At 51.0% G+C, this 27,449-nt stretch overlaps 1 protein-coding gene across 1 annotated transcript; it reads left to right on the top strand.

Moving 5' to 3' along the window:
• Positions 1-11: 11 nt before the first annotated feature.
• OTUD5 (OTU deubiquitinase 5) lies at positions 12-27,428 on the top strand. Its single transcript, XM_002917756.4, is given in 11 exon segments — positions 12-784; positions 786-1,012; positions 1,014-1,311; positions 11,127-11,220; positions 19,534-19,598; positions 19,685-19,841; positions 19,944-20,092; positions 23,977-24,180; positions 25,624-25,825; positions 25,917-26,030; positions 26,343-27,428. Coding segments are annotated over 11 exon segments (1,698 nt in total). The 5' UTR covers positions 12-718; the 3' UTR covers positions 26,465-27,428.
• Positions 27,429-27,449: the final 21 nt, after the last annotated feature.

The raw sequence follows: 27,449 nt of genomic DNA, 5'->3' as shown, positions 1-27,449 counted from the left end.
CGGCCAAGTTGGAAGCCTGGCAGGGAGGCGCTTTCAAAATTGTCGTGCGCGGGGCCGGCCACGCTGTCCTATCGTAGTACCCCCACCTGCGAGTCAGAGCCTCGGGGAGAGAGGAGCGCGACAGGGCAGACAAGAAGAAAGGCAAGGAACGAGAGTGCCGACTTTGACTGAAATCTGAGACGGAGGGCACGGGAGGGCGATCGCTCACATCTGATTGGCCCGTGGGCGTCATCGAGATCCCACGCAGCTGCTTCGATTGGTTGGTGCCCGCAATTGTTGTGGCGGCGGCGAAGATTTTGCCCACGTACTTCCGAGCGAGAGGCGAGGCGGGGCCGTGCCCAGGCGCGCTTGCGCAGCGTCCCGGGGCCCCACCCGGTAGTTCAAGAACCTGCAAGGGGGCGGGGCGAAGAGGTGCTTGTTTTGGTTCTGTTTCCTTTGAAGCCCAGTTCGGAACGAGCGAACGTAGCAATAAACTTGTTGGACTTGGAGAGAAGGCTACGACAATCCCGCCGCGGTGCCTTCATCTAGGACTTCACATCCGGGTTCTCCTGCCGCGTGACTCGCGCGCCACAGACGGTTCTCGAGCCGGTGCTTAAATCTCTTTATCCGGGTCCCGCCGATCCCGTCGTGCTTCGCGCACCACAGTAGCCCCCTCATCCGGGTTCCCTCCCGGCGTGCCGCGCGCCGGGTTTGCTGGGGGGTACTTGGCGGTGCCGCCATGACTATTCTCCCCAAAAAGAAGCCGCCGCCTCCCGACGCCGACCCCGCCAACGAACCGCCGCCGCCCGGGGCCGCTGCCCCCGGCGCCGCGTCGCGGCGGGGGTGTGGGCGTGGGCGGCGGCGGCACGGGTGTGGGCGGTGGCGACCGCGACCGTGACTCGGGCGTCGTGGGGGCCCGTTCCCGGGCCTCGCCACCGCCTCAGGGCCCGCTACCGGGACCACCAGGAGCGCTTCACCGCTGGGCGCTGGCCGTGCCGCCTGGCGCTGTGGCGGGTCCGCGGCCACAGCAGGCCTCCTCCTCCTTGCGGGGGCCCCGTTGGTCCCGGCGGCGGTCCCGGCGACGCGCTGGGTGCAGCGGCGGCGGGTGTGGGTGCAGCGGGCGTGGTGGTGGGCGTGGGCGGAGCCGTAGGCGTTGGCAGTTGCTGCTCGGGGCCGGGCCACAGCAAGCGGCGGCGTCAAGCCCCCGGGGTCGGAGCGGTTGGAGGGGGCAGTCCAGAGCGTGAGGAGGTCGGCGCGGGTTATAACAGTGAAGACGAGTATGAAGCAGCTGCAGCTCGCATCGAGGCTATGGACCCAGCAACCGTTGAGCAGGTATGGGCTGGCGGTGACAGGTTTGTGGGTATGGTGGGTGGGATCCCCAGACTGGGTAGGGACCCAAGGAAGGCTGTTTGAGATCGTCCCGAGGGACCTACGTCTTCTCCCGGAGCCTGGCATTCTTTTCTGGGGGGTCGGGGCCTGAGACACCCTCTTCCCCATCCCCCACCAAGGACTTGGGGGTTAGAAGCCCCAGATAAGATGGCGGATTTAAGGATGGAGTCTGTGGTCTCTTCTGGGGCCCAGAGCCGTTATTCCGGGCCCTGAGACCTCATCACGTAGAACCATTAGGTGGGAATGCCTCCTGAGAGGGGAGTCTCATGACTCCAAGGGACCTTGGTTTGTCTTCGGTGCCTTGAGATTTCCTTTCCTCTGGGATAAGGGTCTAAAACGACTCCTCCAGGGAACACAGGTAAGGTGGAGACCTCAGGGGAATTCTGAGCGTCCCCAAGATACCCAAACCCTTTTCAGGGGTCTGAGACAGTCTATACAGGACAACCCCCCTCCTCCTTCTCAGGGAAACACAGCCCAGGACCACCCAGCGGTGGCGTCAGAGACTTCTTCAAGGGCCTGAGATTCCCCCTTCTAGAATCAAGAGCCTGATATATATGTGTACATATTTTTCCTTTAGAGAAGGGGATCTTCTGAATTTTTCTCCAGGGAGATAAGATTTCTTTCAGGGAGATAAGATTCTCTTCTCTTTGGGTACAAGAGCCGAAACTAACTCTCAGGGACCAGAAACTACTAAAATACATAAGATTCATCCCTTTTCTAAGTAACAAGGGGTCTGTGAATGCTTCCTTTCAGTGATCTGAGACCTCCCTGGGGCCAAGAGTCTGAATTTGAATTTCTCTCTAGGTGCTTAAGCTTCTTTTAAGTGATAGGCCTTCAGCTCTTCTCTCCTCCAACCTCCCCAGCCTGAACCATTCTAAAGGAAAATAAGCCTTATTGTTTGGGGCTCTTGAGCCCAAGGTCCCCTTTTTTATGGACTGGGGCTTACAGAAACAGGGTCTTAAACTCTTCAGGAGATGGATATCCCTCACACAGTGGTCCCAGGCAAGGTGAGGTCTTTAGAGGTCCTTTCTTATCAGGGATTGGTCTGAGACCCCCCCCAACACACACACACACAAACACAGGGATATGAGATCCTTCTCATTATGAAGGACTGAAACATAGCTTGGGTACGTAACAGTTCTTTCTCTCCCCGCAACAGGGATCTGAGCACCCCCTACCTCAAAGTCCTGAGCTGCTGCTTTTTTTTAAAAGATTTTATTTATTTATTTGAGAAAGAGAGCACGTGCGGGGGTTGGGGCGTGAGGAGAGGAGCATAGGAAGAGAGAAGCAGACTCCCCACTGAGCAGGGAGCCGGACTTGGGGCTCATCCCAGGACTCAAGAATCTTAACAACTTGAGCCTAAGGCAGACGCTTTACTGAGCCACGCAGGTGCCTTAGGCCTGAGCTTCTTGTCAGGGATGTAAGATCCCTGCTCTGAGAACTGTAGCCTGATACCACTCTTCAGGGAACAAGGGCAGCATGGAGTCCCAGAGATGGAGCCTGAGGCCTCTCCATGGATTTAGTCTGCCTTCAGGGCCTGAGACCCATTGCTCGAAGGACACTTGAGCTTGCCCTCAAGGACAAGAGACCCATACATACCTCAGTGATTGGTGTGTCTCTAGAGATGAGATCTGGACTTTCCCCTCAAGGAATTTAAGGTACTCCTCAGGAACAGAAAGACACTTTCCACCTTGGGCCCTAAGTCCGTAGGGAATAGGGTCTTGGGTCTCCCCCTAAGAGTTCAAACTTTTCCTTCGGTGTATGAGACAACTCAACCCACCTTAGGACCTGAGACCAGAGTCTCTCCTGAGAGTACTAACTGTCACCTCACTTCAGATAGCATATGTATAACCCAGTCATAGGGACCTTTTAGGGACATAAGATATTTTGCCTTGGAGACTTGAGCCTCAGACCACTTGTGAACTAAATCCTGAGAACTACCCACTCGCTTTGGGAAATGGGTAGGATGGGATTCTGAGGAAGAGTCTGAGCCTCTTCCCAGGGGCTTAAGCTTCTCCTCAGGGCCAAGAGATCTTTCACCTTAGGGAGGGGCCTAAGTGCCCCTCCCACAGCCCCCTGGGTATGAGGCTCTCTCCACCACCCTGCAACCAGGCGATCTTTTCTCACCAGCAAGAGGTACATGAGGTCTTCTCCAGTGTGGCCTGAGGCCTCCCCCATTGAACAGAAAGACCTAAGTGCTCTTCATAGTCATAAGAACTCCTTACCTGAGCCTCCCTCAGGCCAGGAAGATCTCCCTACTTTCTATGAGAAGGTTGCCAGGTACTGGGGACGTGGCGGCTGAGGCCTCCCCTGAAGAACTAGGAGATAACTTTCAGTCTCTCCCTGACCCAGCTCTGTTTGCTTCTCATTTCCAGGATCAGGGAAAATGTTTTGAGCTTCCTGAATTGCTTTTTTTTTTTTAAAGATTTTATTTATTTATTTGACAGCCAGCGAGAGAGGGAACACAAGCAGGGGGAGTGGGAGAGGAAGAAGCAGGCTCCCAGCAGAGCAGGAAGCCCGATGCAGGGCTCGATCCCAGGACCCTGGGATCACGCCCTGGACCGAAGGCAGACACTTAACGACTGAGCCACCCAGGCGCCCCCCTGAATTGCTTTCAACAAGCTTTTTTCTCGCCAGAGACATCCTCACTCCAGAGAAATTCTCTACCCATATTTCTTTTCCCCTTGGTTCAGATAAATCTTTTTGTACTTCACGGGGGCCAGGGCCTTGTCTTGAGCACCCTGTCCTTGCTCCCTTTCTACCCTTTACTACTACAGGTAAAATCAATTTTCTGGGCCCACAGGGTCAGGACCAGGAATTGTTTCTCTTCCTGGTTGGGAGAGTCTGCCTTTTCTCCACAGAAATAGGAAGTGCTACGTCTGTGGTCCCAAAGACATAAAGGAAGAAAGTTGTGTGCTGCCATGGTGACTAGAAAGACCTCTCCTTACACCCGCTTTGCATCTCCTAGGCTCCCTTCCTCATACTTGTTCCCATAATAACATGGAAATAAAGCTCTGTTGCTGCATGATATCTTCCCAATGACAGAGGAAAGGCTTTTCGTGTCCTCACACTTCTTGGGACAAAAGGAGAATAAGGTGCTTCTCCCTGCCTCACCTTATCCAGCTTGGGAAAATTTGGGGATGAGAAGAGGGGAAATTCTTCCTGTTGCTCCAGTCTTGGTCCTGAACTGTCACCTGGGCATTCGTGGCTTTGAAGGCCCATTAGATCTCCTGGGAAAGAGAGGAGTTGTTGAGAGGAAGCCCAGATGGTGAATCCTTGTTCTAACTACTCACACTTCCTGTTTGTTCAGATGTTGTGACTACTGTAGGACTTGAGGAGCCCTTTTGGCACCCTGGGGTCCTGGTGCTGGGGAGGTGGTAGTGTCAGGGGTTTCCTTTTCCAGGCATAGCTGCCTTACTGAGCCTACCCTGTGAAAAGAGTGGCTTGTAAGTCTCCTGAGCTTGAGGACACCACAGAGCATTTTCAGAGGGGGTCATGCATACTCTGATGGTGGGAGAAGCTGGACCTGGCACTGTAGCCAGCATACCTAGCTTCCCACTCTGGCTCTGCTGGAGCTTTTCTGGATAAACCAGAATAGCTAGGTCTGTATTCTCTGGGTCTCCGATTCCTCATTGGTCAGGTAAGGAGCTGGTGAAGTGTTGTTTAGCTTTGGGATTTTAGGGAACTCACACCAAAGCCCTCTGGACCTGGAGGTGACAGAAAATGGTGGGTGTCTTTTGAGGAAAATCTGGGTTTCTCTTCTCTGTCTCTCTCTCCCCCCATCTTGCCCTTTTGTCTGTTCAGTGTGAGGCTCGGGGTTGGCAGACAGTGAGTTTTATGTCCAGCTGTGTTACGGCGATTAAGCTTGGGGGTTGCCTGTCAGGGGACCTACTGGATGGTGTGGAGGTAGTGTGGAAAAAGTTTGGGCTTTGGAGCTGGGCAGGCCTGAGTTCAAACCCCAGGGTCATCTGCTTGGCTGTTTCATGGCTTTAGGCAAACTCTCAGCTGCTTGCTTTCTTTCTTTCTTTTTTTTTTTTCCCCAAAAGGCCACCCATGCCCAGGGTTATTGAGTGTATGAATACCTGACCTGGCCCACCTCGGAGTTGGGCTGATTCTTCTCTCGCAGTTTCCGCAAGATCATCTGGTTCTTCCTGGAATCCTTTGTAACAGCTGAGCTTTGGCATCTAGGAACCTGCTGATTCCTTTGGCGGGGAGACAGAGTCTTATAGCAGGAAGTAGTCCCTGCCCAGGCTATCTGGGTTTGAGTCTGTATCTTCAGGCATTTCCCCTTTCTGGGCCTCAGTTTCTCCAACCTTAAAATGGGTAATAGTGAGGAGGGAGGTTAGACTCATTTCTTGGAAGCTAGTTTTGATCTCTTCTTTAATTCCCTGCTTCCCACTCCTGCCACCCATTTTGAAAGTTTTGGGTGAGGCCCTTTGGCTTGTGGGGGTATGCTGCAAAGTTTCAAGCTGTGTTTGACTTCCTTCTCCCCTGCTAGTGCTATAGGCCCTTGGGTTTGTTTGATTTTAATGGCTTTATTGAGATATCATTCACACACCATAGAATTCACCAATTTAAAGTGTACAATTCAGTAGCTTTTAGTGTATTCACAGAGTTGTGCACCTACCATCTGATCAATTTTAGAACATTTTTGTCACTTGCAAAGAAACCCTACACCCTCACCATCCTCTAATTCCCTCATCCCCTCTCAGCCCCCAGCAACTACTATTCTGCTTTTTGTCTTGATTGATTTGTCTGTTGTGAATGGTTCATATAAATGGAGTCATACAGGGTGCAGTTCTTTGTATCTGGATTCACTTAGCATATTCTTTTCAAGCGTTGTCCATGTTGTAGCATGCGTCAGTACTTCATTTCTTGTTGCTGCAGAATAACAGAATCCTCGCATTTTGACCCACTTCCTCCCCCCTTGCTCCCTCAGTGGCCCGGCAGTAGGTTCGGGGGCCTTGCTCTTTTCCCATTCCTTCGTCCTGGAGAGCTTGTGTTGCTCCTTAGAGAGCAGCGCGCCTGTTTTTCATTGGATGGGTTGCCTGTGTTTTGCCCATGGAGCTGAGCCAGTGTTCCTGGGTGTTTTGGGCGGAGAGGGGATGGTCTTGGCATCAGGCTTGCTGGGACAGAGCTGTGAAGGCCAGAATATTAAACATCTCTTGGCCCTGGGCTCTGAGAAGACATCTGCCCGAGAGCTGCCACTCCTGCTGCCATCTTCCCCTGCCCCCTCCCCTTTCAGGGGCAGCTCATTCATTGATAGGCAGGGTCAGTAGCTTCCCAGACTTGGAGGGGGAATTCCAAGTCCCTGCTGCCTTTATTCTAATCTTCTCCCTGGGGGGTTGCTACAGAGGTGGATCCTGTGGGACTGGAACGGAGCCATATTGCCTCCCACCAGGGAGTGCTTCCAGGGGGTTGTATTCGTTTCCTGTGGCTGCTGTGACAAATTACCACAAACTGAGTGGTCTAGAACAACAGAAATCGATTCTCTCACAGTGCTCTAAGCCAGAAGTCCAGAATCCGTTTCACTGGGTCAAAATCAAGGTGTTGGCAGGGCTGCACTCACAGCAGAGGCTCTTGGGAGAATCCAGTACTCGTCCAGCTTCTGGTGGCTGCCAGCTTTCCTTGGTTTGTGGCTGCATCACTCCGTCTGCCTGTTTTCACACCGTCTTCTCTGTTTATGTGCAGGCTCCTCTTCTGTGTCAGGTTGCTTGTGATTGCATTTAGGTCCTACCCAGATACTCCAAGATGATCTCCCAGTCTCAAGATCTTAACTTAATCACATTGCTGAAGACCCTTGTTCCTTACTAAGTAGCATTTACAGTTTCCAGGGATTAGGGCCGGATATCTTTGGGTGGTCACCATTAGGTCTTCTACAGGAGTGTTCTTTTTTCCCTTCCAGGGAGGAGAAGAGAACCCATTAAGTGCCTTCCTACTGGGCAAAGTCCTGTAACATTTGTGTCTTTCCAGCTACCCTGTTACTGGGAAGCTTGTTATCCCATTTCACGGACTGAAAAACTGGAGTTTTCAGAGTGGTTCATCACATGGTTGATAATTGGTGGAGCTGGATTGGAACCTAAGTCATTGGGGTCCCACAGTCTGCTTCAACTTCTCTTGGGCCTTTGGACCAGTAGGTTGCAGAGTCTTGCACCTGGGATCCCCTGATGTCAAAGAGCTTCGCCTAGCCCCCTTGTGGAAGCTCAGGGATGTGGAGGGACTCACCCACCGGCTCAGCAGTGGGCTTGTAAGATTCATTGTCTGGAGTTTCTCAGGCCAGATGATGTAGCTTAAACTTACCAATGGCAGGGTTAGCCCCCGTCCCTCTCTCCCACCAGCCTTTCCTTCCTGGACCACTTTCCTAAACAACTCCCAAGTTGGTACCTTTCTCAGAGGCTCCTGTCCAGACAGGGGAAGGAGGAGACTATGGTACGGACTTTTGGTACTCTAAACTCTTCCTGGAGCCCAGGACCATAGCCTCCCTTTTTTCTCTCCCCAAAGGGAGTGGCAGGGTTTCAGCCAGACCCAAAGCCCTTAAGGCTGCTGGTGCCAAAGCCAGCGGGAGGGTCATGGTTTGGCCTCCAGATCCAGGCCCAGATCGCCCCAGGACCAAAGCCCTACTTGTGCAAAGGGTATGCTCGGGCCTCCTTCATTTTTAGAGACAAACGAGGACTTTCCCAGGATGGGCTGCCAGGTATGTCTCCATGCTGTGGCTCATGAGGCCTTCCCCATTGCCTTTATATACTAGGCTTTGCTGGTGCCCAAACCCCAGCTCTTTCTGTCTTTGTCAAATGAGGATAATGCTCATTGCCATCTGGGCTGTGGTAAGAACAATTAAATGAAGTCACCTTTTGCATCAGGCACCTGGCATGGGGCAGGCATTTGGCTAACATGAGTTCATCTTTCTTCCTGGCCCTGCCCTGCTTACTTGCATAGTCCTACCCAGGACTTTAGCTGTGCTGGACTCACCGCTGGGCCTCTGGCATCCCTAGTGCTTTGTGGTAGAAGTGATTTTTTAAAATGAATTTATTTAGGTAATCTTTACACCCAAAGTGGGGCTTGAACTCACCATCCCAAGATCAAGAGGCGCATGCTCCTTTGACTGAAACAGCCAGGCACCCAGAGGTGATTTCTTACCCAGTTAACAAGCATTTCTGGAGGTCTTCGTGTTTTAATCCTTCTGTCAGGTGACCCCTCTTCTCAGGTGCCAGCCTTAATGATTGGCTAGGTCCCTTCCTGTGTGTTTTATAGCACCATGTTCAACTCTTTCACTGCCCTGCGCACACTTGTGTGTGGTCATTCCCTGTTTCCCCACCCCCCCCCCAGCAGTTTGTGAGCTTCTGGAGGGTAGAGACCAAGTCTGATTCATTTCTCTGTCCTCGTTGCCTGATTTGGCAGCTGCCTGGTAAACCCTTGTTAGAGGAATAAGTAGTTTCCCCTCTCCTCCTCTTTGATCCCCTTCTCCCTCAGTCTCCTTTTCCCTTGCACTTGAAGGCAGGAGGTTGCTGTGTGCCCTTCTTTACAACTTCTCTTTCTGCCCAATGTGGGCCTGTAGTCACAGTTGCAGCTTCTCTGCTGGTGACCCCTGTTTGGGACAGGTACCATGGTGTTGGGAGATGGCTGTCCCTGTGGGACAGGGACAGACCGGGGGCGGGGGAGCTGGCTGAAGTGTGCTAGTCCACAGCCTCTGGGGCGTGAGAGGCACATGCTGGAGTGTTGTGCACAAACAAGGGTCCGTGCTGTCCATGGAAGCCCATTAAGGGACGCCAGGTGCCTTTGTCATCTCTGGCAAGCCAGCCACACCTTCCTGGGGTATGGGCCCTAATGGTGGGGCTGCTGGGCATTCCCTCATCACCCCCCTCTTCACCCCCTAGTGTCCAGCCACTCCCGTGGGACTTGTTGAAGGCCTCTCAGTTGTACGTGGTCTCTGTCTGTGCCAGTCTTGCCCCTTCTGTGGCTGAGGACCTGTTACTTACCAAGCCTTTTCAGACCCTGAAGCTCCTCTGAGCTTCTTGGCAGCTCTGTCAGATAGATCACGTATCCCTCATTTGATAGGAAACTAAGGCTTGGAGAGTTGAGGTAGTTTACCTGAAATCACACAGCAAGTGAGTGACAGGGCTTGGGTTGGAACGCAAAGCCTCCGAACCTTGTACTTCCTACTCTGCTGGGAATTTCGCTCACCTGAGCTGGGGGAAGTGGCCTGCAGAGAAGTGATCCCCTCTGTCTAGTTAGAGTTAGCCCGGGTCCTCTAAATCCCTGGGCAGGGTGGTGTCCCAAAGGAGCAGGTTGGGGATTTCTGGTCCCTAGCCCGGATGCTGGATAAGGCTGGCTTCTTCTGGTGGCCAGCAGAGGGCGTGAGGGGCCTTGGAAAGGTCTGCAGCTTCTGGTTTTGTTTTGAAATGGAAAATACGTTTTCAGTGACACGTGGACATTATTTTTTTAAATCGACTTAATTTTTTTAGAGCAGTTTTAGGTCCACAGCAAAACTGAATAAGAGTTCCCATATTGAACAGGGAGTTCCCACATACCCCCTGCCCTCACACATGTGTAGTCTCCCCCATTATTAACATTCCCCCACCAGGGTGGTGCGTTTGTTACAGTCTGCCCATGTAGGACACATCATAATTACCCAGAGTCCACAGTTCACATTAGGGTTCACTCTTGGTTTTGTACATTCTGTGGGTTTGGACAAATACATAATGACATGTAACCACAATTAAAGTACCATACGGAGTAGTATCACTGCCCTAAAGATACTCTTTTCTGCCTATTCATCTCTCCTTTTTTTTTTTTTTTTGTCTGAAGATACACATTTGTACATGCTCACTGAACCTGAACCTTTGGGGTCAGATGTGTTTTGGAATTTAGAGAAATTTCAGAATTCAGAAAAATCACCTGGTGTGTTCACTGTGTGTTATGTAACACCTCTGGTGGGGTCTGTGGTAGTACCTCATAACCAAACACCTGAGTGCTTCTGCATGGAAATGTTTGAATATTTACCTCCAAGTGGGATAAATAGGTTCTTGCCAGTTCAGGTCAGGTTATGATGGCAAATGAGTTAGAGGAAGACTTTGGTTTTTAAAGCTTTTTGAGTTTTAGAATTTTGGACAAGGGATTGCATACCTCTCATGAAGAAGGTCAAATAAAATCAGCTGTAATACCAACTTTTAGGGATATTTTTGTTGTATGGTCTTCGCAACTTTTATGTGTTTGTATGCACATACATATATACGTTAAATGTGTTTAGTTATAAGTGAGATCATACAGCATATGCATTTTGCCTTATACGATATATTTTGACATTCCCTAGCTATACGTAGGGCTTGGGATCCTGAACATCTTCCCTACCTTAAGTGGCTGGAGGGTCCCCAGGTGAACTGGTGAAACTCCTTGAGATACAGCCAGGTCTATCTCCACCCCCAACCCCGCCGCCCCACCCTGCCCCCAGTACTTGCTAGGTCTGGGCCTCTGGCTGCCTGTGGGAGCCCAGTATTCGATTCCCAACATGGTCAGCAGGGCCCATCAGAAAACAGATGAGACCCTTCTGGGAGCAAGTCTTCTGCTCACACAATGACTAATTCCCAAAAGAAAGGGTCTCTTCCTTCTCCATGTGCATGGGGTGTCAAGCAGGGCTGGGAACTTGACCCTGCCCAGTGTCCTCTCAGCCAGTTAGCTGGGCCCTTTGGGAACTGGAGGGCAGGGTCCTGGGGAGCGGGTGCAGGCCTTTTCTGTTGCTGACCTCCACCTCTTCCCTCCAGCAGGAGCACTGGTTTGAAAAGGCCCTGAGAGACAAGAAGGGCTTCATCATCAAGCAGATGAAGGAGGACGGCGCCTGTCTCTTCCGGGCTGTAGGTGAGTCTCTGCCTCAGCCTTCAAGGGCCTGGGGCTGCCCCTGAGCTATTTCTAGTGTTTAGGAGTAACCCCTGAGAAGGGGGTTGGAGGTAGAGTTTACTGGTGGACTCTAAACCCCAGCTTCAAGTTAGTATCTGGCCTCTATCCTTTGGTCATGAGGCAGTGCGGTGGTGTAAAAGTAATAATGATGACAATAATAGTGATAAAAAATAATGTTACTTAGGGACAGATTGCACTGTCAGACACTGAAGGAAACTCTTTTTCATTCTCCTCCAAGCTAGGTAAGTGTAGGGACTATTGTGGTTTCCATTTGTCAGAAGAGAAAAGCAGCTTAGAGCGGGGAAACGACTTGCCCAGGGTCAGATAGTAGTAGAGTTGGGAGTCTCTGGGTTGGGTTAGTCTGGGGCCCATGTTCTTTTTTTTTTTTAAGATTTTTAAAAATTTATTTGACAGAGGGGGAGAAAAAGTGAGAGAGCACAAGCAGGAGGAGTGGCAGAGGGAGAGGGAGAAGCAGACTCCTGGCGAGCAGGGAGCTGGATGCGGGCTTGAGCCGAAGGCTTAACCGACTGAGCCACCCAGGCACCCCCTGAGACCCATGTTCTTAACCACAGCACACTGCTGTCACCCTGGGATCATAGAATTTTTTTAAACTTACACAAAAACAGAATAGTGAATTCTCTTGTACATCATTCATCTTCAAAATAGTCATCAACACATGGCCAGCCTTGTTTCATCACTACTCCGCCCACTCTTTTTCACTCTCCTGAGACGAGTATTTTTAAAGCAAAACCCAAACGTCAGATCATTTCGTTTGTAAATATTTGTGTATGTTTCTCTAACAGATAAGAATTCTTTCTTTCCTAACGTAACCAAGGTGTCATTATCCTACCTAACAATATTCATAATTCCTTAATAACATCTATCTAGTCTGAGCGACATCTTTGAGGCCCCTCTGGCTCTGAATAGGTGACCCAACAGGCAGTTCTAAGGCCTTATGCTAGTGTCCAGGGGCATTTGGGAATGTGATCTGACCCTCCCATGGCGGCTCTGCTATCTACCTGGGAAAAGGGCCCTCTGATAGGAGCCTTGAAGTAGGAGTCAGAAGCCCTGTCTTCTACTTCTGGCCATGATTCAAAAACTTGCCATTTTCCCATCTGTTAAATGGTGTTGATTCTGAAGGGCTCCTTGAATCCTTACAAGGTCTCCTATTCTCTCACTGTTGGCTAGCCCCATGTCTACTGGTGGCCTGGACCGACTCCACTTCTGACTCTGCCACTGATTCTTGGTGTGAACTTGGGCAAGCAACTCCGTTTTCCTGAGCCTGTTTCCGAGGCTGTAACAGGAGCCTGAAGACTCAGTTACAATGGTTATATGAGATCACTTCAGTAAATCCCTTTGGTGCCGGACATCTGGTAGACCCTCAGGGAATGGTAGCATTGATGAAACCTGAATGCTGTTTTCAGTGGGGTCTCAGAGTTACTAATGTGTGTTGAATGAGTAGAAGAAGTTTAGGTGGGTTGGGAGCTTGCCTCCCCGTTCTACCAAGCGGAAGGGGCTCAGGCAGTGCACTGTGTGCTGGGCTGGGAAAATCCCACTCCTGCCCCTGTGGCTCAAGCCTGTGTTCTCCCTGGGATGTTTCCTAGAGAAAGATCTGGGTTTGGGGGCATCTTGGACCAAAAGAAGGCAAAGAAATAATAGGTCAGGGCCTGTTAGGTGCTAGGCCCTGTGCTGAAGCCTCAGGCTAGATGTGGGGCAAACAGGGCTGCTGCTGGAGTGAGTGTAAGAGAATGCAGCTGGGCACCTTGGTTTCAGGTGGCCTTTGAGGCAGATTTTGGAGCTAGTAAGGACCTGGCTTGTGCAGTAACCCATTTCAACAGCAATATTTTCATGTGTGTCCATCCAACCGACCTCCCCAAACACCCTCTGACACCCCCCAAGGGCCTTCCAGTAAAGGCCTGAGCTTACAGGAAGAGCTGACCGCAGCAGGTTGAAGGCCTTTCCCTATCGGCACTATGGCTACCCATTTCCCCCAACTGGGCTGCCCTTGGCTTTTCTCTGTAAAACCTCAGAAGCCCCATGGCCACTCCCTGCAAGTACATGGCCCCTGGGTCTTTAGGCCTCATCTGTAGGTTTCCCTGGGGCAGAGTGCAAAGGACATGTGCTTGGGAAGGGGACTTTGTCCTCGGGCTTTCTGTTCCCCCTCTGCTTCCAGCCTAGCTTGTGCAGGGACAGGCAGCAGTTGCCCTGAGCTCTGGTGAGCAGGCCTACAGGTTCTAGCTTCCTGCCATGCATTGCATAGTAGGAGCACATAACTGAAGGCTGGAATTGGAGGGGGGATTGCACACATAGAGGGCACAGTGTTGTTCTTTGACCCTGACTGCTGGCATTCAGCTGGGTGCTTCAGATTCACCTGCAAAATTGGGATTGTTACCCCGAGATAGGTGAGAAAATTGAGGCTCGGGAAAGGGAAATGACATGCTCAGGGTCATTAGTGGTGGAACTGGCATGGGAACCCAGAGGTGTCCAAAGGACATGTTCTTTCTATGACCCTAGGAAAGCCCTAGCTTCTCAACTTAGCTGTCAATTGGCTAGGTGACCTCAGGTATATTCCTTGACCTCTCTGGGCCTTACTTCCTCTATCTAGGATCCCGTGGTCCTCTACTGTTGGGAATCCTGAGGCAGGTGGCTTTCTGCCCTCTGTTTTGCTTCCGAGGTCTGGGAGTCCCTCGTGTGAACCAGTATTCACTACTTTCTCCCACAACCCCCTGTTGGGGACTTGTGTGCATCAGTGAAGGCTTGGGTGGAGTGGAAATAGGAGCCTGAGTTCCTGAGGTATCCTGTGGCCCACCCTGCCCCTGCTAGGCTCAGATAACCTCCTCCTGGAAACGTGCGTCTGCTTCTCTCCTGCCCTTTCCACATAGGACTTTGACTCAGCGAAAACCTCTGGCCTTGGTCCTGGCCTCTGTGGGCAAAGTGGAGGCCACACGTGCGTCTGTCTGCACGGGCCGTGAGGAACCAGCTGGAGCTGTACATGTTAGAATGGTGGGGCCCAGAAACAGCCTGGACCATCAGTGTTGGAGTGATGGAGCTTCAATTAACTTTGACTGTTTTATAAATGGGGAAACTGAGGCCTTAACGAGAAAGCCAGGACCCTATTATCTAGATCACATAGCCACTGTCAGAACATAGGTGTTGAGGTTGAACTAGGCCAGAGGGAGAAGATCTCATGGACTCCCATGTGCACCAGTTTCCATTGGGCTCTTTCTGCCTTGCTTCCTCAGTTTCCCCATCTTTGTCACAGGAATCCTTGAGCAGAAGAGCGGGCATTTCAGAGACCAGGCTATCAAGAGGACTGAGTTCTATCTGCTCTCACTGAGGGTGTCTCCCCCACTGAGGGTGCACCATTTGGGGCCACGGGACAGACGCACACCACAGCTGCGTGACAGGCAGGGGAGGCCTTTTTCCTGGCTCATCTCCTCGGTGGGGCCAGGAGGCAAGTGGGGAACAGATCAGGTTCCTGTCTCCCCCTGCTGCTGTGTGTACACACATTTGTGTGGTTTGTTTTTAGATTCCCTGCAGACAGCAGGCTTCCTTCTCTGTCCTCAGCAGAGCTTGCTGTGGCTCTTCTAGCAGGCAGGCAGGCAGCAACCTGGCGGGGAGGCAGGTCCCAGGTGCCTCTAGAACAAATGGTAGGGCCCTATACTTCATTAAACTCCTTTAGATAGGCCAGGCTTTCCTGTCTTGCTTCTCCACATAACTCTTTGGCAAATAGCGACTATTTTAGGGAGCCTGAGGAGGAGGGATTAGAGGGGTTTGAGGGACCTTCCCCCAGGCAATAGGGGAATGAGATTGAGGCAAGTCTGTTAGAGCTGTTGGCTCTCCTCCCTCCCATTAAGCCCTGGCAAAGGGTGGGAAGGAGGTGAGAGCCCTCAGTTTATACAGCTTTGCCTCTCATCCAACCTTTAGTCTTAGTTAGCAGCAAGGGCAGCTACTTGTTGAATGCAATAGGTCTCTGTAGTTGTGAGGATGGTACGGCTATTTGGCTTCAGGGAACATCTTTTGCAGGATCTGCTAGCTTTGTGTGTGTATGTGTGTGCACGCGCATGCGCACACACATACACATTTCTCTGCGCGTGTCTCAGCATGCTCAGAGAAAGGACAGACGTAGGGTGTGGGGAGGTAAGGTTTATGTTGTCCTCTCTGTAATATCTGCCCACTCCCAGGCCTTTCCAGGGCTCCAGCAGATTCAGGCCTTGTCCTCGGCAGGCAGGCAGCTAAGGCGATAGCTGGTTTGGGGGTAGTGGTAACATCATTTGGAGCATCAGTGTTTGAAGTTCCCAGGTACTCCTTGAGAGCCTGGCCTTTACCCTCCCTGATGTGTGACCTTGGGCCAGCTCTGCCACATTTCTGTACGTCAGTTATCCCTCCTGTGTAGGGCTTTTTGGGGTGAAGATGGAATAAATTGGAATGTGAAAAGGCCTTGGTGGAACCAATTGTGGTATTGTCCAGAAGATATCCGAGCCCTCTCTGGGTTTGGGACAGAGATGAGATAGTGGGGGACCCCCTTCAGCTGGACTCTGGGAGGGGAGAGCAGGTGCAGATTGCCCACAAGTGCAGCGTCAGCAAGAAGAGGAGTTTCGGTTTCTATCAAAACAAGCTCTCTGAATTCCCCTACCTCTGCAGGTCCATTGGGCCCTTTCGCCCACCTTGGCCTCCACAGGGAAGCCCAGCCCAGCCCCTAGTCCCATATGCCAACCCTTTGGGAGGAAGAGGGCTTTCTGGAGGACGGAGGTGGGGCTAGCAAAGTCAGACAAGCACTGCCTCAATAAGGAGGACTTCCTGTGTTTTAGCCCTGCCCTGGATGGTTATCCTACCTTAATATCATTGAAAAAAGATCCTTCTCTCCCCTATTGGGGAAGTATTATTGCTCAGTTTCCTTGGTGTTCAGATATGCACATTTTCTTCTGCATTGATGATCCCAAAACTAGCGTATATCTGATTTTTTTATTTTTTTATTTTTTTTTAAAAGATTTTATTTTTATTTATTCGACAGAGATAGAGACAGCCAGCGAGAGAGGGAACACAAGCAGGGGGAGTGGGAGAGGAAGAAGCAGGCTCATAGCGGAGGAGCCTGATGTGGGGCTCGATCCCACAACGCCAGGATCACGCCCTGAGCCGAAGGCAGACACTTAACTGCTATGCCACCCAGGCGACCCTATATCTGATTTTTTTAAAAGATTTTATTTATTAGACAGCGAGCGAGGGGACACAAGCAGAGGGAGAGGGAGAAGCAGGCCCCCCGCTGAGCGGGGAGCCCGATGCGGGGCTTGATCCCAGGATGACCTGAGCCGAAGGCAGACGCTTAATGACTGAGCCACCCAGGCGCCCCAAAACTAGAGTATATCTTAGAATCAGTGAGGTGGGTCATGCCGCCCACCCCCAACAAAAGCTGTGATTTAAATGCATGTACAATACCACCTATCAGTGCATCTTAGGGTTGAGGAGAGAAGGGGATACTTTACAGGTAGGTAGGTAGGTAAAGTCATTTAAGGACCCTGTTCTGTGAAGCCTGTATTATCGATTTGATGTTAATTTGGTTACTAAAGATTTGAACTACAGACATAAGGTAGGCCTGTGGACCTTTGGGTTCAGTAAAGGTAGAGAGCCAGCCCTGCCTGTGTGAGGAGGGACAGCCTAGACTTCTTGTTCGGGACTTTCCTCTGGCTGAGGAAGTGCGACAGAAATGAGGAAGGGCCTAATAAATGGTTCCGGTGACATTCTGACTGACTTGGGGATGGTTAGCTGTCTGAGAGAGTCGTTGTCCACTCATGACAAACGGAGCTCCTAGGTTCATTTCTTGAACACCTAGTACATTGTAGGCATTCGGCAAACCCTACCCCTCGTTTTGACAGCCCCCTGTGAAAGGAAGAGGAGTTACTCTCCCCTTCATGGATGAAGACATTGTGGCCCAGAGAGCTCAAAGGCCTTGTCCGGTGCCTCACAGCTAGGAGGCAGCAGAGCCTTTCTGCTAGGCAAGGGGGCCGATGGCGGGGGAATGGGGGTACTTCAAGCTTCCCTCAGCTCCCTTCCCTTTTCCAGTCCCCCCCTTCTTCCATTTTCTTGCATCCTGCATCCAGCTCAGGTAGAGCCATCTCCCAGGAAATGCCTGTTGATCCCTCTCGAAGAGCATCTCAGCCATCGCCTTGAGCTTGGCAGGCCAGCCCCTGTTTAACCCCTTTGCCGCCATCTCAGTTCCTGTTTACTGCAGCTGTTGGCAGCACTGCCTCCTCAGCACCCCAAGCTCATTCTACATTAATAGCTCTCGGGCAGCCACAGTGGGCTCTGTGGTCCTGGCTTCTAAGAAAGGCGGCAGCAGGGGGCCCCCAGCCTCTGTGTGGGGCACGTGACTTGCTGGAAGTGCTGCGGGGGGGGGGGCGGGGGAGAGTGTGGCCGCAGAACCCACATCCTTGTTTACATGGGTGAAGGGGCTACCCCTTCCCGCCTTCACAGCTCCCCTCCCCCTCAGGTCTCTGCACCTCCAAAAGGACGTGAGACAGGCATGGGCCCCATTTTCTGTCTCAGAGCAGCCTTTTCCTCCTTACCTCACAGAATCCTTAAGGGAGGGAAGAGGAGGGCAGCGAAGGCGTTCTGGTGATTCTTCAGAGGTAGACTGGCTGTCATGGAAGACCTCTGCGGTGTTCCCTGCAGGCTGCCCCTGCCCTGGTGCCCCAGGGAGATCCCATCAGAGCAACAGTCCTTTGGGGAGACAAAGGGAAATTCCCTCTTTGTCTTAGCCAGTGGACATCAGGCATGCCTCGTCTTCAAGCCCACTTTAATTTCCCAGGGAGAAGACTCCCTGGCTCCCCCGGCCTGTCCATCTACTCAGCAAACTGGTCCCAATTTCCTGCACTGTATCGAGCCTGAGCTGGGGTGGACTTGGATGTGACTTGCTCTCAGCCCTCAGTGGGAGTCAGAGTGGTCAGGCAGAGGAAGTCTGCACACACCTTTGATAAATCTGGTGATAGAAGTGCTCTGGAGGGTGGGAGGGCTAGGGAACTATCTAAAGAACACATGGGCGTTTGACAAGTAGGCAGCCGAGGAGGATGGAAAGAATGCTTCCAAAAAGAGGAAATGGCATGTGTGAAGATCCTCAAGTAAGGCAAGGGGAGCCTGGTTCTTATTTTGACCGAAACTCTGTGACACCTAGACCATTTGGTCCACAGGCTGCCTTTCCCAAATTAAGCTTATGTTCATGTGTGTCTTATTTCTCTTGCTAGATTACATGTTTCTTGCAGACAGGGGCAGGGTTTTATTCACCTCTGTCACCTTCACAGTACCCCACATTCAGGCCCCACTCTGGGTAGGGGACTCTGATTTATTGAGTGACTATTCTGTCCCAAGCCCAGTGCTGGTCACCTCATACCCATTATTTTGTTGATCCTACAAGAGGCCTGCCAGGGAGTTACGTGCTTGTTCCTGTTTTACATGTGAAGCATATGAGGCTCAGGGCACTTGGGTCGCTTGCCTCTGGTCGTTTAGCTCACTAGTACCTGGCAGAACTAGGCCCAGAGCCCAGTTTTTATGGTTTCTTCTTTTTTATTTATTTTTAACCTACGAAGGCCATGCTGGCTCCCAGGAGTCAGGAAAACTGTATTCTAGAGTTGAATCTCTCAGACTGACTTGCTGTGTGACCTTGGTGAAGTCATAAACTCTCCCCCAGCCTTAGCTTCCTCATGTGAAGAGTGAAGTCGGGGTGTGGAATTGCTGGTGCTCGAGGCCACTTAGGGGACTTAAAATGTTTATTGACCTGTTTGGGTGGCCGGGCAAGCCCTGCAAACTCATCTGCCTGAGAGGCCTGTGGTTGCATTCCTATTGCCTGTACTCTCCTATTCTTTTTTTTTTTTTTAAAGATTTTATTTATTTATTTATTTATTTGACAGAGATAGAGACAGCCAGCGAGAGAGGGAACACAAGCAGGGGGAGTGGGAGAGGAAGAAGCAGGCTCACAGCAGAGGAGCCCGATGTGGGGCTCGATCCCATAACGCCGGGATCACGCCCTGAGCCAAAGGCAGACGCTTAACTGCTGTACCACCCAGGCGCCCCTGTACTCTCCTATTCTTAAAGACTGTCCTGCCTGCCTCTTTTTTCCATGACCCCATTCCAGCCCACAAAGCCAAGCACACTCCAGGCCCTAGTGTAGGAAGAGGAGTTTCCCTGGCCCCCAGCCCTCCACCCCCAAGGAGCTTTCAGGACTTCAAACTCTTCTCTGAGGCAGCTCTTGACCCCCGCTTCTCCTTTCTTCTGTCCCCACAGCTGACCAGGTGTATGGAGACCAGGACATGCATGAGGTTGTGCGGAAGCATTGCATGGACTATCTGGTGAGACATTGCGGAGGCCGCGGGGCAGGGGCAGAGTGGGTGCATCCCCTCCCCGCACAGACCTGACCCTCTGATCTGTTCTGCAGATGAAGAATGCTGACTACTTCTCCAACTATGTCACAGAGGACTTCACCACCTACATCAACAGGAAGCGGAAAAACAACTGCCATGGCAACCACATTGAGATGCAGGCCATGGCTGAGATGTACAACCGGCCCGTGGAGGTGTACCAGTATAGCACAGGTACTTCTGTGGTGGGTAGGTGAGCGGCTTACTGACTGCACCTGGTCCGAGCCTGCCCTGCCCGGCCCACTGTGGATGCTCCTTCCTTTTTTTTCTCTGCAGAACCAATCAACACATTCCATGGGATCCATCAGAACGAGGATGAACCCATCCGCGTCAGCTACCATCGGAATATCCACTACAATTCAGTGGTGAATCCCAACAAGGCCACCATTGGTGTGGGGCTAGGCCTGCCATCATTCAAACCCGGGGTAAGTGGGTCCCCATGCCCAGGATGGCTGCTAGATAGAGAGGCCAGAAATTTCCTTTGGGGGTCTCAGTTCTGCCCTAGCCCACAAAAATGTCCTGTCGCTTGAGTTGCCCCTGAACTCTCACGTCTGTAAAACTAGGGAGTTACCCAAGGTGATCTCTCGGAGCTCTTTCGGTGGTCTCCATTTGTGTGTCTGAGCTGGCTTACCCGTCTTTTGTGCCTGTTGAGGATTGGCATTTTGGGATATGGAGGCACATCTGGGCTTGGTCTGGGTATCTCGGCACCCACATGGATCCTCCGAAACTCGGCAGTTCTAGACAGCTGTGATCACAGAGACTTGAAATGCAGGCCTGGCCTTACCACTTACTGGCTGTGGGACCTAGGGCAGATTATGCAGGTAATGTGAGTTGGCCGCTCAGTCAATACAGAAAGTGCCTAACAACTGGGCCCATTGCCTGGGAGGTGCTCAGAAGGTGGCAGTACATTTTCCAGCACATGCTGACAGATTCTCGTTCTCTCTCATAAACAGTCATCTTCTGGGGATTTTGCTATCTTCTGTTCGGGTTTCACTTCCTACAAACAGAAAAGTGCCCCTGCCTCATTTTAGGAAACGCACACCCTAACACCAACACACCCTCCAACATGGGGTTTTTTTTGAATTTTGTTTTTTAAGTAAACCTTTAATTTTAGAACAGTTTTAGATTTACAGAATTACTGAGATTAGAGAATTTACATATTCCCCACTATGATGAACATATCAGCATATAACATTTGCCACAATTAATAAACTGATATTGATATATTAACTAAAGATCATACTTTATTTAAATGACTCAGTCATTCCCTAATGATCTTACCTGTTCCAGAATGCCATCCACGAGACCTTACTATATTTAGTTGTCATGTCTCCTCTGGCTCTTCTTGGTTCTGACAGTTTCTCTGAATTTCCTTGTTTTTATCTTTGATCTGTTTACAGACTCTAATTTTGCCTTTTCTAGAATGTCATGGAGTTGGAATCATAACAGTATGTAGTTTTTCTCAGAGTGGCTTCTTTCACGTAACACCACATATTTAAATTTAAAATTCGTCCATGATTTTTTGTGGTCCGGTCACTCGTTTCTTTTTTTTTTAAGATTTCTTAAAAGATTTTAAGTTTTTTTTAAGATTTAAAATTTTAAGATATATTTATTTTAGAGAGAGAGCATGGTGGGAGGGGCAGAGGGAGAGGGAGAGAGAATCTCAAGCAGACTCCGTCCTGAACGCACAGCCCAACCTGGGGCTTGATCTCACGACCCTGAGATCATGACCTGAGAGGAAACCAAGAGTCGGAAGCTTAACTGACTGTGCCACCTTGGTGCCCCACTCGTTTCTTTTTTTTTTTTTTAAAGATTTTATTTATTCATTTAACAGAGCAAGCACAAGCAGGGGGGAGGGGCAAAGGGAGAGAGAGAAGCAGGTTCCCCGCTGAGCAGAGAGCCTGATGCGAGGCTCAGTCCCAGGACCCTGGGATCATGACCTGAGCCGAAGGCAGATGCTTAACTGGCTGAGCCACCCAGGCACCCAAGTCCCACTCGATTTTTTTTTTAACTTTTTAAAAAATGTGAATGCTGGGGCGCCTGGGTGGCTCAGTCGTTAAGCATCAGCCTTCGGCTCAGGGTGTGATCCCGGAGTCCTGGGATTGAGCCCCACATCAGGCTCCTCTGCTGGGAGCCTGCTTCTTCCTCTCCCACTCCCCCTGCTTTGTTCCCTCTCTTGCCGGCTGTCTCTCTTTCTGTCAAATAAATAAATGAAATCTTCAAAAAAAAAAAAGGTGAATGCTGTAAGGATTTTTTGTTTGTTTGTAGACTTAATTGTTTAGAACGGTTTTAAATTTACAAAAAAATTGAGAAGGTAGTCTGGAGTTCCCATGTGTCTTCCTCCCCCCTGCACACAGTTTCACTTTCATTAACATATTGGATGACTATGATACATTTGTTACAATATATGAACCAATATTGATACAGTATTATTAACTAAAGTCGTCATGTCTCTTTAGGCTCCCTTGTCTGTGACGGTTTCTCACACTTTCATGTTTTTGATGACCTTGACAGTATTGAGGAGTACTGGTCAGGTATATTGTAGGATGTTTCTTTTTTGAAATTTGTCTGATGTTTTTCTCATGATTAGACTGGGGTTATGGGTTTTAGGGAGGAAGATCACAGTGGTAAAGTACAATTCTCGTCACATCATATCAACGGTATATACTGGGAACATGATTTATGACTGTTGATGTTGAACTTGACCCCTGGCAGAAGTGGTGTTTGTCAGATTTTCTCCACTGTAAAATTACACTGTCCCCCCATTCCCTTTTCCCTACTGTCCTGTTTGGAAGGAAGTCATTATGTACAGCCCACACTGAAGAAGTGGAGGTTATGCTCCGTCTTCTTGAGGGCAGCGTATCTACATAAATTATGTAGAATTCTTCTGCAAGGGAGAGTTGTCTCTTGTCCCCCATTTATTTATATCACTAGGGACTCAAGGGTATTTCTTTTATACTTTTATATTTTGAGTTATAATCCAATACTATATTTATTTGATGCTCGCATTGTTCCAGTTTTGGCTATTGGGAGCGCTCTCGGTTGGTTCCTGCGTTGCTTTGACATACCCCCATCATTGTGGTGGTGGGTTGGTTTTTTGGTTTTTGGTATTTTTTTGTTGTTTTTATTTGTTTATTTTGTTTCATTTTGTAGCACTTTCTTACTTTCTGGCACTATGAGGTGCTCCAGGTTCATTTTGTGTATTTCTTGCCCCAGTCCTAGAACCAGCCATTTCTCCAAGGAGCCCTGGTTCCTTTTATTGGAATATGTTTTTAGAAACCAAGATCTGGGTGCTGAGTGTTCTCCTTGCTACTGGGGTGTCCTTGCTTCTAGGCCCTTTCAGCTGACAGAGCAAGGAGATAGATCTGTGTATACTAACCCATGTGTATACGCTTCTCTACTCCTTATGTAACCATCCGTATCTCTGTGACGCTACAGTTTGTAACTGATATCTCCATTGATAAGGTACCTCATCAGTTTTAATTCGCAATTCTCTGATGACAAATGGTGTTGAGCGTCTTTTCATGTGCTTATTTGCCATCTCTATATCTTCTTTGAGGAAATTGGGTGTTTAGACTTTTTTTCCCCATTTGTAAATTGGCTTGTTCTAACATAGAGTTTTACATACTTTTTGGACTATTATACATAGGAAAAAAATTACATTTTACATCATAACTTAATACACACATGGTGTGTAGTGTGTGTATTTGCATTAAAATAATGTTAAAGTTTCACTGAGCAATACTTGCATTTAATGCCTAGAATATGCTCTGGTATTTTTTATTACTTCATTTTTTTAAATGCTGTTGTGTCTTATAGCCTGACGAAAAGCACTCTCCTACAATGTCCCACAATTTGTAGCACCCCTTCCTGTGATGATAACATCCTCTTGTCCCCTTAAATGTCCAAATACTCCCTTTACCCTGTGCACACTCAGCTAACTTCTGAGGTCATCTTTTCTCCTTGTCCCATCTGGGCATAGGTCTCAGCATTATGAAGCTGACTCATCGCTGGGTGAGGCGTCTTTAAGTTCCAGCACCTGGCTTCCCCAGACATAATACTTCACTCAAGGTGTCTTGGGGTTGGGAGCTTCTGAGCATAGGAATTTAGAATGACAAGTCCCACTACCGAAGCCTGTCTGTCCCCCAATTCTTGATGAATAGGCAGCCTGCTCAGGGGGGTGCTTAGTAAGAGTACCTGCCTTCCTATCTCTCTTCTGGGCCTATATGCCCACAGTCCTGAGCTGGTTCTGGCTCCTGGCCAGAGTTCAGAGTGTCACCCCGTGTCCCTGTTCTTCCCTGCCTTGCAGTTTGCAGAACAGTCCCTGATGAAGAATGCCATAAAAACATCAGAGGAGTCATGGATTGAACAGCAAATGCTGGAAGACAAGAAGCGGGCCACAGACTGGGAAGCCACAAATGAGGCCATTGAGGAGCAGGTGGCTCGAGAATCCTACCTGCAGTGGCTGAGGGATCAGGAGAAACAGGCCCGCCAAGTCCGCGGCCCTAGCCAGGTGAGTCCTGGACTCTGTCACTGGCCTGGCCAAGAACCCCTTACTTCACATGCTCTGCCCCTGTACACGCAGAAGAAATTAAGCAGTTTTGACATCTGGGAGAGAAGGAAGCTCTCAGCCCGTTCTGTACCACATCTTGGCCTTAGTCTTGGCATTGTGCCTTAGAACTCTCAACACCTTTGCAGAACAGGCTCTTAAGGAGTGAGGGAGGCCAGCCACTGGCGGTGACATGAGGGATTGATAGTTCCAGAGGGACAAGCTTTTGTTGAATGTCCTTGTGTGTCAGGCTCTGTGCTGAGGATGTAAAATTAGGTTTGGTCTGTTCCACTCTCGGTGATCCCCTGTCTACTGAGGGAGACAGATACATCAGTGAGGCCCTTGACCCTGGCTGGGAGGCCAGCGGACATGGGGACTCTGGTCAATCTTCACACAGGAAGGTTGGATTTTTAGGGCAGGGATGGGGCGGAGCAGGCAGGCGTTTGAGGAATCACAAGGAGTTTAGAGTGACTGCAGATATTGTAAGAGTTGAGTAATTTCTACAAAAATATTTCTTGCAGGTCTGTGCCAGGCCGTGTTCTCAGTGTACGGGGTTACATTGGTGAGCCGGACAGGCCCAGATCTCTGTCCATGAGGTGCTTACATTTTTGCAGAGTGAAACAAAAGAAACAGTAAACAATGAATAGAAGAGTGAGAGGTGGGACAGATGAAACACGTAGAGCGGGGTGAAGGGAGCCAGGAGTCAACAGGATGAGATAGTATGGTCAGGGTAGGCCTCAGAGCAGGTGAGATGTGAGCAAAAGCTTGCAGAAGTTGAGGCAGTTAGCTGAGTGCATGTGCCAGGCAAGGCAGAAGGCCAGCGAGAGCAAGGCCCTGAGGGAGAGTGCGCCCCTGGTGTGATTTGGGAGCGGCCCGGAGGCCAGTGTGGCCAAGCAGAATGCAGTAGTCGGAGAGGTAGGTGGTGGGGCCGGATTGAGAAGGGGCTGTGGGCTGTGCTGAGGACTTTGGCTTTTACTGTGAGTGAGGCAGAAGCCTTTGGGAGGGTTGTGAGCAGAGGAGGGACAGGATCCCCCTGATTGCTGAGTGCAGCATGGAGTCTAGGGGGTTAGGGGGAGAAGCAGGGGACCAGTGAGGCGGAAGCTACTAGAGGAGTCCCAGTGGTGGTGGGTGGCGGTGCTGACTAGGGAGGAATGAGGAAAGGGGATGGAGTTGGAATGTATTTTGAAGGCGGAGGTACAGGTTTCCTGCCAGATTGGCTGCAAGGAAGTGAGGGGGGATTAAGGAGCTGGCCTTCATCCTGCGGTCTGCTGTGTGACTAGGAATGATGGTGGCCTATGTAGAAACTGTCATAGCCGGGACGCCGGGAGCGAGCCAGCCCTCAGGGATGGGGCAGAGGAGGCTCACAACTGGCACCGGCCCTCACCCCCTCCTCCGTCCACACCGCAGCCCCGGAAAGCCAGCGCCACATGCAGTTCTGCCACAGCAGCAGCCTCCAGTGCCCTGGAGGAGTGGACCAGCCGCTCCCCGCGGCAGCGGAGTTCAGCCTCTTCACCCGAGCACCCTGAGCTGCACGCCGAGCTGGGCATCAAGCCCCCTTCCCCAGGCACTGTCTTAGCTCTTGCCAAACCTCCTTCGCCCTGTGCACCAGGTCAGTGACTTGGTGACAGGGAAGCATGCCGGGGTTAGGAGGTGCTGCCTAGGTCCTGGGCCCCCTGCCTCTGACTGTCCCTCTGCCCCAGGTACAAGCAGCCAGTTCTCTGCAGGGGCCGACCGGGCTACTCCCCCCCTCGTGTCCCTCTACCCTGCTCTGGAGTGCCGGGCCCTCATTCAGCAGATGTCCCCCTCTGCCTTTGGTAAGCCTCCTCTGTCTAGGGGCCCGGGGCCATCTGGGAGTTGGGGGAGAGATGGAAGAAGCAGCAAGTCCTGAGAGGGGGCTTCTAGAGCCTTTGGCCATCTCCCCAGGTAAAGGGAGTTTTTCAAGCCTAAGGGATGTGTCCAGAAGGGATCTGTGTGGGATTTCATAGGCCAGAGGAGTCTTCTCTGTAGAGAAAGAAGTGGAGAGGGGCCTGGATGGGATCTCTCCAGAGCCAGGGGTCAGCAGAGGCTGAGGAGAAGGTGCGCTGGGAGTGCTCCATCGTCCTTTTCCCCGTCCTCTTGCCCAGCAGGTCTGAACGACTGGGATGATGATGAGATCCTAGCATCGGTGCTGGCAGTGTCGCAACAGGAATACCTAGACAGTATGAAGAAAAACAAAGTGCACAGAGATCCACCCCCAGACAAGAGTTGATGGAGACCCAGAGACTGGAGACCACTTCCCAACCCCCACCACTCCTGCCCTCCGGTGCCGTCCCACCTTCTTTGGCTTTCTTCCCTCTTGCCTTCTTCCCTCTCTCCCCTCCTTTCGCTCCTTCCCACTTTCCTCTGGCTGGCCCACCCCTGCGCCCCCTCTCATCGCTGCCACCACCACCATCACTCTTGTCTTCGCCAGCTGACGTGCCCTGTTGCCCCCTGCACAGCACCATCCCTGCATTCCACAGGGGACTTGGGCAAGGGTGCCGAAGGTAGGCGAGAGGCACACAGAGACAAACCAACTGGCAGCCAGGCAGCCCCTGAGGAGAGACATTCAGACAGAGGAAAGTCTCCTTGCCCCCCATTCCTTCCAAGATCAGAAATACTTGTCACCCCACCTCCACAATGATGCTGGGGAGGTGGGAGGAAGAAATGGGAATTCCCCTTCCTAGTACCCCAAGAATGTCTGAGCCTTTAATGTTGAATTTTTTCTTTATTAAAATGTACTTTTATCTTATAAACTCAACCAATCCAAAATGATGTAGACGACAGCATTGGCTCTGTGAGGGCGGCATCTCTCTGGTTTGGGAGCAGGCAGGCCACGGGGCACAGGAGGCATAAAGATGTGGTTGCCGTCTCTAGCCTCCAGCTCTGTGGAGGTGGGCAGGGTCTAGAGTGCAAGCTGGGGCAGGGGCAGGTGTCCTGTGGGCTTTGGACAATGAGACTCTGACCTCGCTGCATTCCTACTGCTTCCACACCACCACCACTGCCACCGCCACCGGTCTCTTTGGAATCTTGGGGTGGGGGCACCTTTGAGGATTGTGGCTGCTGCCGCCCAGGATTTGAGCGTGGGGAATGGGAGCAGCCTCAGCAGATGGGGCACCCGTGCCCTGCAGGTGTTGACAAGATCCAGCATCTGTAATGTCCTTGGCACAATAAAACCAAATGTCAGTTTCCCCTGAGCGCCTCTGTTCTGTGTGGGG

This window comes from Ailuropoda melanoleuca, chromosome X (assembly GCF_002007445.2).
Source record: "Ailuropoda melanoleuca isolate Jingjing chromosome X, ASM200744v2, whole genome shotgun sequence".
NCBI lineage: Eukaryota > Metazoa > Chordata > Mammalia > Carnivora > Ursidae > Ailuropoda > Ailuropoda melanoleuca.
The sequence above is the reverse complement of the archived record's forward strand: the minus strand, read 5'-3'. Positions and strand labels throughout refer to the sequence as shown.